The sequence below is a fragment of the Pelodiscus sinensis genome, chromosome 3, assembly GCF_049634645.1.
Source record: "Pelodiscus sinensis isolate JC-2024 chromosome 3, ASM4963464v1, whole genome shotgun sequence".
Taxonomy (NCBI): domain Eukaryota; kingdom Metazoa; phylum Chordata; order Testudines; family Trionychidae; genus Pelodiscus; species Pelodiscus sinensis.
In genome coordinates, this window is record NC_134713.1 from 154,515,257 (window position 1) to 154,527,848 (window position 12,592).

The 12,592-nt window shown below is 45.3% G+C and overlaps 1 protein-coding gene across 2 annotated transcripts in view; it reads right to left on the bottom strand.

Moving 5' to 3' along the window:
• The window catches only part of TAF1A (TATA-box binding protein associated factor, RNA polymerase I subunit A), a 29,413-nt gene extending 16,821 nt beyond the window's left edge, over nt 1–12,592 (bottom strand). The window contains exons 1-4 of one of the 2 annotated variants that reach the window (XM_006115591.4): nt 12,251–12,592; nt 11,636–11,792; nt 7,806–7,975; nt 5,967–6,080 (exon numbers count right to left, since the gene is read on the bottom strand). In XM_006115591.4, the coding sequence (XP_006115653.2) occupies nt 5,967–6,080; nt 7,806–7,975; nt 11,636–11,783 (432 nt within the window). In that variant the 5' untranslated portion in view covers nt 11,784–11,792; nt 12,251–12,592. The remainder of the gene's footprint in view (nt 1–5,966; nt 6,081–7,805; nt 7,976–11,635; nt 11,793–12,250) is intronic. The other variant, XM_006115590.4, reaches the window with a different exon arrangement.

The window sequence follows — 12,592 nt, forward strand, 5'->3', positions numbered from 1 at the left end:
TCATATCTCACTAATTTATTACAATTCTTTTGTACGGGTTGATAAAGTAGTAGATAGGGGAGAACCAGAGGATAGTTTGTTTAGACTTTTAAAAGGCCTTTGAAAAGATCCTTCACAATTAGTAAAGAAACTAATTAGACATGGGACAGGAGTAAAAATAATTCGTTGGGGACAAGGATTCTCTTTTAGTTCTACGTTTATACAGCATTTAACATAATAGGATCATGTTCCATGACAAGGGCTCCTCCGTACTATGGCAATACAAATAAAATAGTAATATTGTCACAAATCAAAAATTAGCTAGGAGACAAAAAATAAAGCAAGATGAAATGGAAAAACTTAATCATGCCAAAAGATTTACATAAGAGTACCTCAAGGTTTCTTAGTAATCTAGGGTGTGTCTAGACTACTGGGTTTTTTCGAAAAAAGTAGCCCCCCCCAAAAAATAATAAAATAAAATAAAAAAAAAAACCTTCCCTGCGCCTAGACTGCTGCAGCGTTCTTTCAAAAGTAAATAGGAAGAACACGGCAGTTTTCTCGACCATGGAAAACCTTGTTTTAGGAGGGAGAATGCCTTTTTTTTTAAAAAAAGTGTTCTTTTGAAAAAAGGTGCTATATAATGCAAACAGTGCTTTTTCAAAAAAGAACATCCAAACTGCCTGGGTGCTCTCTTTTGAAAAAGCAGCTTGCTTTTTCAAAAGTATTGGTTGTAGTCTAGATGCTCTTTTTCGAAAAAGCCTCTTTCGAAAAAAGTGTGTAGTCTAGATGTACCGTTAGCATATGAAACTGGCAAGGGGGGTATACAATAAGGAAGCAAATTGTAGATGACAAAATTATTTTGATTAAATCAGAATTACAGCAAACTGTGAGGAGCTACAAGACTTCACCAAGCCAAAGTGAACAGGCAACATGATGGCAATGGAAAGCTCAATGTTGATAACTGCAAAGTAAAACACATTGGAAGGGAAAAAATGTATGCTATCCATATACATTACATGATTCTAAATTAACTATAAAACTAGGGTAAAGACCTGTGTATTAGCAAAGTTAGTGTATAGTCGAGTAAACAATTAACTGATAAACTTGGGCTTATCGGTTAGGGATGTGAACACCTAGTCGACTATCTGATAAGTAAATGCTTATCGGATAGTCGACAGGCTGGTTGACAGGTCGCTTCCACCTCTCCTCCCCTTGCTGCCTCTATCAGAAAGAGGCAGCAAGGTAGCAGAGGAGGGAAGAGGAGGGGATACTTCAAAGTGGCAGCAACATGTGGAGCTTTGAAACACTACCCCAGGCTGCACACAGTGTTTCTAAGCAGCAGCACCACGTGGAGCCCAGGATCAGTGGGGGAGTCCCCAGCTGACTCCAGGCTCCATGAGGTGCTGCCGCTTTGAAATGCCACGTGCAGCCTGACACTGGGCTCCCCCGTGGCATTTTAAAGCAGCAGTGCCGCATGGATCTTGGAGTCAGCAGGGGAGTCCCCAGCTATCCCTGGGCTCTAAGTGGCGCTGCCGCTTTGAAACACCATAGGGAGCACGGTGCCAGCGGGGGACTGCCTTGCTGGCCCCGTGCTCCCTGCAGCACTTTAATCTTTGAAGTGTAGCAACAGTCAAAGGCGGAGGCACCCTATCGACTAATCGTTTAGCATGTGACTGAGAGAACCAGGCAGAGGAAAAGATGGGTCAGTGAAGGAAAAATAGAGCTCAAGAACAGGTATGTGGAGTTGGAGAATGAAGAAGGGGTACAGCAGGTAGATAGTGAAGATGGAAGGGTAAGGAAGAAGAGAAGAGTGGTTAGTCCCATAGATAAAGAGGAAGAGTTAATGGAGACAACACCAATAATGAGCATCAGGAGGACACAGGATGGGTTGAAGAGGTTTACAAGGGAAAACAGGAATGGCAAGGACTTGCAGCCAGAGGAAGCAAGAGATAGACTAGAGAATCGCACTGTCACCAGGAAAAGGCAGGTCTACGTGACTGGGGACTCCTTATTGAGAAGAATAGATAGGCCTGTAACCAGAGCTGATCCAGAGAATAGAAGGGTGTGCTGTCTGCCAGGTGCTAAGATACGGGATGTGGAACTGAGATTGAAGAGGATTATTAAGGGAGCAGGAAGGAATCCATTGATCATCCTTCATGTAGGAACAAATGATACAGCTAGATTCTCGCTGGAACGAATTAAGGGAGACTATGCTAGGCTGGGGAGGACGCTCAAGGTAATTGAGGCTCAGGTGATCTTTAGTGGGATTCTGCCTGTTCCTAGAGAAGGGCAACTAAGATGTGACAGGATTAGGATGATCAATAGATGGCTTAGGCAGTGATGCTATAAGAAGGGCTTTGGGATGTATGGTCACTGGGAGGCATTTATGGACAGAGGAAAGTTCTCTCGGGATGGACTTCACCTAAGTAGGGAGGGAAATAGACTTCTAGGATGGAGGTTGGCTCAACTGATTAAGAGAGCTTTAAACTAGGAATTTGGGGGAAGATGGTTGGGAGATGTCCAGGTAATCTCCACGCCGGATTTTAATACTGAGAGGGAGGAAAACGAAGTAAGAAAGGATATAGTTGGGGGAAGGAGAATGTACATGAGGAAGGGTAGGGTAGATACTAGTCTAATAGGTCATATTGGAGGTACAACGTCCGTGCCAAATTGGGTAAAGAATGTGAGTGAGGCCAAAGAGCAAAAATTAAGATGTTTGTACACCAATGCGAGGAGCCTAGGTAACAAAATGGAGGAACTAGAGATCTTGGTCCAGGAAGTGAAACCAGATATTATAGGAATAACAGAAACATGGTGGAATACTAGGCATGACTGGAGTACAGGTATTGAAGGGTATGTGCTGTTTAGGAAAACAGAAATAAGGGTAAAGGTGATGGAGTCGCATTGTATATAAAAAATGAGGTAGTTTGTAAAGAAATAAAAAATGATGGAATGGAGAAGACAGAGTCTGTTTGGGTAAAAATCACATTGGGGAAGAAAACTATCAGATCCTCCCCCTGGGATAGTGCTTGGGGTGTGTTATAGACCACCAGGGTCCAATTTGGATATGGATAGAGACCTCTTTAATGTTTTTAATGAAGTAAATACTCATGGAAACTGCATAATCATGGGAGATTTCAACTTTCCAGATATAGACTGGAGAACAAGTGCTAGTAATAATAATAGGGCTCAGATTTTCCTAGATGTGATAGCTGATGAATTCCTTCATCAAGTAGTTGCTGAACCAACAAGGGGGGATGCTATTTTAGATTTGGTTTTGGTGAGTAGCGAGGACCTCATAGATGAAATGGTTGTAGGGGACAACCTTGGCTCGAGTGATCATGAGCTAATTCAGTTCAAATTAAATGGAAGGATAAACAAAAATAAATCTGAGACTAGGGTTTTTTATTTCAAAAGGGCTAACTTTAATAAATTAAGGAAATTAGTTAGGGAAGTTGATTGGCCTAAAGAAATTATGGATCTTGAGGTGGAGGAGGCCTCGGATTATTTTAAGTTAAAGTTGCAGAAGCTGTCACAAGCCTGTATCCCAAGAAAAGGGAAAAAGAGTATAGGTAGGTGTGTTAGACCAAGCATCTTGGGGTATGTCTACACTACCTCGCTAGTTCGAACTAGCGGGGGTAATGTAGTCATCCGCACTTGCAAATGAAGCCCGGGATTTGAATTTCCCGGGCTTCATTTGCATGAAGCCGGCCGGCGCCATTTTTAAATGCCGGCTAGTTCGGATTAGAAGCGCAGCACAGAATCCGAAGTAGCCGGCATTTAAAAATGGCGCCGGCCGGCTTCATGCAAATGAAGCCCGGGAAATTCAAATCCCGGGCTTCATTTGCAAGTGCGGATGACTACATTACCCCCGCTAGTTCGAACTAGCGGGGTAGTGTAGACATACCCTCAGAGAGGTGATTAAGAAAAAGCAGAAAGCATATAAGGAGTGGAAGATAGGAGGGATTAGTAAAGAAAGCTACCTTATTGAGGTTAGAGCATGTAGGGACAAAGTGAGAGGCTAAAAGTCATGTAGAGTGGACCTTGCAAAGGGAATTAAAACCAATAGTAAAAGGTTTTATAGCCATATAAATAGGAAGAAAAACAAAAAAAGAAGTAGGACCGCTAATTACTAAGGATGGAGTGGAGGTTAAGGATAATCTAGGAATGGACCAATATCTAAACAAATACTTTGCTACAGTCTTTAATGAGGCTAATTAAGAGCTCAGGGATAATGGTAACATAACAAATAGGACTAAGGATATGGAGGTAGATCAGTGATCCCCAACCATCTGAGGCTGCCAGGCGCCAGGGGGCATGGCCGTTCGCTTGCCGGATGCCAGAGGGCAGGGACTCTTGGGCGCCCGGGGGCGAGGCTCCCCCCATAGCCGTGCACCCCCCCCCCAAGCGCCGTGCCGCCACTCCCCCCCTCCAAGCACAGCGCGCCCAGAGCCGACCCGCCCCCCCCCCCCCCTAAAAGTAGGAATAAGTGATCTTACGGAAAAGGGCTTATTTTCCGGAGAATCGCGTCTACACTGGCGCTTTTCTCCGGCAAAAACCCTGAGCTGGAAAAAAGCGGCAGCCATATAAATGCAAATGCCGCGGGGGATATTTAAATCCCCCGCAGATTTGCAATTCCGAAGTGTCTCATTAGCATCCCTTTTCCGGAAAGGGATGCCAATGTAGACACAGCCCATGGGTTTATGAAAGGGATGGTTTGATGAGATAACATGATCTTGGTAACTAATTGACCATTCATTATCAGTGGGAAATAGGTCAATGGAGGAATGATAGGAGTTACTATAGAGAACTTTCTGGGTATCTGGCTGGTGAATCTTGCCCACATGCTCAGGGATTAGCTGATCGCCATATTCGGGGTCAGGAAGGAATTTTCCTCCAGGGTAGATTGGCAGAGGCCCTGCAGGTTTTTCGCCTTCCTCTGTAGCATGGGGTACATATCACAGCTGGAGGATTCTCTGCATCTTGGGGTCTTCAAAGTATTTGAAGGCTTCAATATCTGAGATATAGGTGAGAGGATTATTCTAGGAGGGGGTGGGTGAGATTCTGTGGCCTGCATTATGCAGGGGGTCAGACTAGATGATCATAATGGTCCCTTCTGACCTTAAAGTCTATGAGACTAATCGTTTAGTATCGACTATTAGTTTAGTAAATTACTCTAAATTCAGAGTAAATTACTCTAAATTTAACATCCCTATTACCAGTAAATCCTATGGACTTCATGTACTCTCCTCCCTGTATCAGAGGCAGCAAGGTAGGGGGAAGCAGGACCTGGTGCCTGTGAGGCGCTGTCTGTAAGTAGGCTCTCCACAAGCACCAGATCTGCCTGCTCCCTCCCACTCCCATGCTGCTACCTCTGATAAAGAGGCAGCAACACAGAGGGTGAGGGGAACAGGTTGGAGCCAATACATGTGGGGAGCCAACTTTCAAGCAGGCTCTCCACATATGTCAGGCCCACAGACTGCTTGTCTCCCCTCTCCCCCGCCCTCCCCCCCACTGCCTCTGTAGGAGACCGGGGCAGGGGAAGGGGGGGGGGGCGGAGACAGATAGGAAGCCAGTGCTGGGGAGAGCTGACTAAAAGCTAGCCCCCCCAGAAACAGCTCCACGGTGCTGCCTGCCCCTCATCCACACTGCTGCCTCTCTCAGAGGCAGCAGATGGGAGGGGGGCAGACGAGGCTGCTGTGAAGCAGTTACACAACTATTCAATTACACATTATCTAACACTGCCACAGTTACACAGTAGAGATCTCAAAGACTTTAGCAGAATGTGCAGATGCAGTCAATAAAGCAAACAAGATGTTAGGCTGCACTGGGAATGGGATGGAAAAATAATGATTACACAAATCTAAGATGTGGTCTCTTGCTTCTAATAATCAGTGATATTCTTAAGAGTGTCAAGAGTTATTTGTGGTAAAATTTTCAGACAAGTGTGATTCAACTCAGTAGTGCCTTTTTACAGATGTCCTCACCTTTAAATAGTTTTTTACTCCTACATTTTTTATCCGCTCAGCAAAGTAGTTGAACTCTTCAATGCTGCTTTTGGAATGATGGCACAAAATTTCAGCTCCTATTCTCCACACCACCTGCCAATGGAGAAAATAATCCAAAATGAATTAAAATGTCAGAAGTGAAAACACTGTTGTGCACAGTCTTTCATCACTGTGCTATGTTTAACTGCAAATAGAATATTATTGTGTATTATTTACTGCTATAGTAAAATATACCTGCATGAAGAAGAAGTGAAAATAAAGCTTAATTGCAATGGAAACTTCACAAGTGGTCACCATACTCTCATGCTTAAACAAAATTCACGAAAACTGCATATAGAAGCCAGAAGGTAACTTCTATGCACTGACAACAAGTCAGGCAAAGAAGAAATTTTCCTTTCATGTTACCTGCTAAAATGAAGGGTATAGATAGCTCATGGTACCATAACCCAAAATAGATGAGGATAACTAGATGAAATTGCAAACGGAAATACAGGCAGTCCCTGGGTTACGTACAAGATAGGGACTGTAGGTTTGTTCTTAAGTTGAATTTGTATGTAAGTCAGAACTGGTACATATTGTAGGGGAAACTCTAGCCAAACATTTCTCCAGAGCTCAGTTTTATTCTCCCACACCTCACTTCCCTCAGTCCTTTATTCTCAAGCTGAGGTGTCTGCTGAGAAAAGCCACTCCGCGTCTCCCTGGTCTGCTGGGGGGACGGGCGCGCGCGCTAGCTTCGTGTCTCCCTGGTCTGCTGGGGGAAAGCAGCTAGTGCGGGGTTGCCTCACCCCGTTTGTAAGTAGGGATCTGATGTAAGTCGGATCCATTTAACCCGGGGACTGCCTGTACGTTTCTTACTCTTGGACAGCCCACTTCCAACCAAAACATCTTTGTGATCAAGATTTGTCTACTGAGATAGATCAGCAATGCCAACAAGCTGGTAATATCCAGTTAGAGATGTTAAAATGCATGGGTTTTTGGTAAATGTGTAACTGCTGAAGTTTTCAGTTTTTACATACAAGGGAGAGGAAGGATAGGAAGCAGTGGAGAGGAGGGGGGCGGTATGTGGCTCTGTGGAAACCAGTGCGCATAGGGAGCTGGCTTCTGCCTGCACACATCCCCTCCCCTTACTCTCCATGCTGCTGCCTCCAATACAAAGGCAACATACTCATAGGGAGCCTGCTTAAAAGCCCATCTCCCACCTGCTTCCCTCCCCTACCCCCATTGCTGCCTCTGATACAGAGGCAGCCAGGCGGGGGAAGGAGGAGGACCTTGCATGTAACGGTGAAAGTTAAGCAATGAGCCCAGCCTCATCAGTTAACCATTTAAACTTATACACTATCACAGCCCTATATCCAATAGCTCTGCATTTAATTTTTTTTCCCCCATCTGTTGAAATGCACAGAGGAATCAGGAAAGAGACTCACAAGAAGGATCATGCAGTACTGGAGGAAAATGGTGGAGAAGTAAAACAAGATGCAGTTTTCAAACGGATACAGATATGTAGAGGAAATAGTGGCAAATGTGCTTGTCATTTCTATGCTTCAGAATGAGATTATGAAAAATCTATATTTTAAGTGGAACACTCTACTGGTATGATTTGTGGAATATTTATTCATATCTGGCCCTCATTCTTATCAGTTGTACAAATAGATAACAGGTGACACCGGAAAATTAAGAAAATCTCTCTGATAGTTAGATTTTGGGGATATATATCTTAAATAAACAAAGCCTAAATATGGGTCCTGGATTATCTCAGATACCCCTTTAAATTATTGCATCAGATGAGGGAGAGCTTACTGATTTTTCATTCCTAATTACCTCTGGGGCAGCCATCCGATGTTCAGCAGAGGTACTCTCCAATGTCTCCAAATAGGCAGTCATGAATTCTGCAGCCCTCTGCCACTGGTTCTCTAGCAGGGCCTCGTGAATGTAATTGAAACAAGCTGTCTTAGTTTCCTGAAATCCTGTTGCCTTTCGACCTCCAGTTGCTGAAAAAAAATAAGTTTGTGCATAACTATTGACTAATATTCTTAAAAAAAACCCACAGCTATCATTTTAGAATCTATAGCTTTGCCAATGTCAAGGCTTCCATCCTTTGATTCTTAATTCCTATAGCAGTGGTCCCCGACACAGAGCCGTTTGTGTGCGCCCGCCAAGTGCTCAGGCCTGGCCTGGCCCCGGGCACGTGGCGCATGCATGGTGCCGGAGCTGGCCCGGGCGAATGGCGCATGGTGAGCGCTGGCCCCGGGAACGCCACGAATTAGCCGCGCGTGCTCTGGGCGCGCGGCGCTTGGGGGGGCGCCAGCCCCGGGCGCTTGGAGGGGGGGCCGGCCCCGGCCGCGCAGCGCTTGGAGGGAGGGGCGCCGGCCCCGGGTGCGAATTAGCCACCCGCGCTCTGGGCGCACGGTGCTTGGGTGGGGGAAGGGCCGGCCCCGGGCGCACGGCGCTTGGGCGGGGGAAGGGCGGCTCCGGGCGCGAATTAGCCGCCCGCGCTCTGGGCGCGCGGCGCTTGGGGGGGGGGCACTGACCCCGGGGCGCGTGGCTATGGGGGGAGCCCTGCCCCCGGGCACCCAAGTGTCCCCGCCCTCTAGCGCCCAGCAGGCGAACGGTCACGCCCCCTTGCGCCCGGCAGCCTTAGATGGTTGGGGACCACTGTCCTCTAGGATCCCTTCAGAAGGGGGTGGGATGAATTCAGGGAGAACAGGAATTTAAAAAAAAAACAGCTCCTAAGTAGAGAAGTTAGTGAACAGAAACAGCAAACACAGGAATTCATAGGAGTGTGAAAGCCAGATACACTGAACATACTTTAGACTGAGGTCACTAACTTCCCCCCTCTACCCTACCCATTCCCCCCCAAACAAACTAACAAACAATCCTTCAAGAATAAAAATAACGCAGGCAGAAGTCCAGCAGCAGAGTAGGGGCTACCCAACATATTGCACTGAATGCAGCACGTACAATCACCTGCCTTATCAACTGGTGGCATATATGTGCATTCAGAGCACACAGTTCATGGCTTGAGTACAGGCTCTTGAGACTAGCATGGCTGAACCAAAGGAGCTAAGGAAGACTGGTAGATACATAAGTGAGACTTTCAGGGATCCAGCAGAGCAGTCCCACACCTAATTTGATAGTTTCTGTGCTAAGAAGAATGAAAGTCAGAAGGAAGGAAGGAGAACATAAAGCTGGAGTGGAAAGAACATTGTTTCTCTCCGCTCTAGCTTTATGTTCTCCTTCCTTAAGACTTTCATAGTTGGGACTCTCCTCTCAGATGATGTGATGATATCCTCTTGCATGAGGATACCCTTGTAAGGGGAGAGAATTCCAGTTATTAGGAGGAGACAGGTAATAGTCATGGAGGATTCAATTATTAGAAACATAGATGAGTTTGTGATGCCCAGGAGAACTATATGATTAAATGCCTGCCAGGTGCAAAGGTTGTGGACCTTAGAGAACTCTGTGTCTGTGTCTGTGTGTGTGGAGGAACTGCTTGGTGGTAATGGTACATGCAGTTACCACTGACTTAAGGAAAGGTAGGAGAGAGGCCCTGGAGGCTGCATTTAGTCTGCTAAACGCCTCCATGGTAGCAATCTCTGAAATGCATCCAGTTCCACATGCAGGGCCACTTTGGCAGAACTGCACGGTCTCAAAAGTGTGAATTAAATGATGGTATTCAGAGGAGGGATTATTAGGAATCTTTTGGGAAAGGAAGAACCTATATAGGAAGGATGGGCTCTACCTTCACCAAAATGGTGGCATGTAAAATTAAAAAGGTTGTGATGGAGTTGGGGAGAAAACAAGCAGGTTTGGAAATGTGGAGCGTCCAGTTTGGACACAGAGATACGGTAAGGGAATATTTATTAAAGAGAATACTCTACATCCTAATAAAGAAGAGAGGCTGGAAGTTGATAAAGTACAGGTGGGAAATGAAGAACAGTCAAAAGACTGTTTTTCAATTATGTCTGCCTTCATGTGAGAACTAAATATTGATAAATTTTATAAGTGCTATACAAATGCTAGAAGTCTGAACACTATGATGGGTAAAACTGAATGTGAAAGATACTGATAAAATAGGGCATCACAGAAACTTGGCAGGATGGTGATAATCAATAGGATATAGTGAAAACAGGGTAAAAATTATATAGATCTGACAAAGTAGATCATGCTGGTGGGGGAAGTGGCACTATCCATGGAAAAAAAAGCATAGAGTCATAATGAATCAAATAGTATCAACAGAATCTCTGTGGATAGAAATTCCATGCTTACATAACGAGAGTATAGTGGGAATGTATTACTGACCATCTCATTGTGACAGTGATTGTAAAATGTTCAGGGAGAGAACAGAGGTTAAAAAACAGAAAACCCAATAGTAATGGGGAGTTTCAACTTTCCCCATATCGACTGGATATATTTTGCCTTAGGATGGCAAGCAGGATAAAAAGAAGGGAGATAAAATTTTTAAACACCATTAAGGACTGCTTCTTTGTGCAGCAAGTCCTGAAACCCACGAGGGAAAAGTTTTAAATGGAGCACTGGACCTGGTCTAAGAGGTGAATATAGCTGACCCACTCAATAATAGCGACCAAAATTAAATTAAATTAAACATGCTTGTACAGGGGGAAAATATCAAAATAACTTCAAAAAGGAGACCACCACAAAAATACGGAAGTTAATTAAACAGAAATTAAAAGGAACAGTCACAAGAATGAAATTCCTGCAAGAAGCCCAGAAACAATTTTAAAAAATGCCATAATAGTGGCTCAAACTAAACACATACGCCAAATTAAAAAAAAAAAAAAAAAGAAAGCATCACAGTGTCTTAAAGTACAAGAGACAGTTAGAAGCAAAAATATGTCCCTTAAAAATTGGAAGTTAAATTTTACTGAGGAAAATAAAAAGATGCATAAACTCTGGCAAGTCAAATATAAAAATATAAAATCCATCTTTGAAGAGCCAAAAATCCATCTTTGAAGAGCATTCTGGAAAAGACACAAAACTAACAGCAAAATGAGTGTTATGTCCATCAGAAGTGGGGAGCCTGTCAAACAATCAGAAGGGCCACTGGATGATCCATGTGCTAAAAGAGCACTCAAGGGAAAAAAGGCTGTTGCTAAGAAGATAAATGAATTACTGATATTGGTCTTGACTGCAGAGGATATGGGGAGATTCCCACACCTGAGCAATTATTTTTAAGTGACAAATCTCAAATGGATCCAGATTGAGGTGTCAGTAAAGAAGGCTTTCAAACAAATTGATTTATTAAACTGAAAGGTCACCACAAGAGGTAGATAGATTCATGGAGGTTAGGTCCGTCAATGGCTATTAGCCAGAATGGTGTCCCAAACCTCTGTTTCTCTGGAAGTGGGCGACAGGGGAGGGATCATGTGAGGACTACCTGTTGTGTTCCTTCCCTCTGGGGCTTCTGGTATTGGCCACATGTTCTTATGCTATTCCAAAAGGTCCCTGACTCCTCGTAGAATGAGGATTACAGGAACACAGGAATAGTGAGCCCAGAATAATGGGCTTGCTGTGAAGACACAGGATAGCTATTTCGGGATACTCCAGTATCTTGAAATAGCATTGTAGTGTAGCCCTAGTTACCAGTATGTGCTACTATGAGTAAGCAGTTAACAGAAAATTACACTTACTTGTATGCTGAAGATACCTCGGAAGTACAGGTAAATGGATAGCTGGAAGTGAACTGCTTTCAATCCTTACTGCAGACCCATCCCATGCAGACTCTTCTGTAAACTCCTCCTGTGCCCCTCTTGTCAATTGTTCAACAAAACTGTCCATGTCTTCCACCTGCGAGGAAAACTTTTACACCTTAAAAAATTCACACACACACGAAATGGTGATGTGGGCTGTTTATTTAAAGTCCCATAGGTGAGGGGATGGGGAAAGCTCTAGGACGGGGAAGCAGAGGGAGGCAGATTACTTCTATTACTATTTTGTTACAGCAGCACCACTTAACAAGGGGAACACGAGCCTGCCTTACCCCAAACACACAGGGGGTCCATCTTAGAGCTGGTAGCTGCAGCCAGTTCTCCTAAGTCCCTGGCCAGTGCCTGACGGTGCTGCCAAATGATGTTTTTTCCACTGGTCTTAATTCCCCAGACTCCAAATCAAGAAGAGCCAGGGAATGGCCCAAGCCCGGCCTTGCAGGGCAAAGGGCACTAAGCACCTCAGAGCCCCCCCGAACCCCGCACTTCTGGCTTGGCCGGGCTCGCCCCGCAGCTCCCTCCCCACCGAGCCCTCCGCACCTGTATGAACCGAGAGATTCCCCCGCCGGCCAGCCCCAACCCGGCTCCTCCACAGCGCGTGGCATGTGCCAGGAGTTAGTACGCTCCTAACGGACGTTTCCGCATCCCGACACGCAGACGGCCATGTTTGGGTCGGGCAATGGAAGCTGTCATCGGCTTCTTCACGGACAGGCTGAAAACGTGATCTGACGTCACTTTTGCCCCAAGGCGGTTGAGCTGTTGCGCATGCGCTGTGTTCGCTCCGACAGCTCGCCAGTGCGCAAGCGGCGTCGCATGGGCCTGGGATTGCTCCCTTGTAGTGTGAGCCGCTCCCTCAGGGAATGGGGGCGGGGCAGCAGGCGC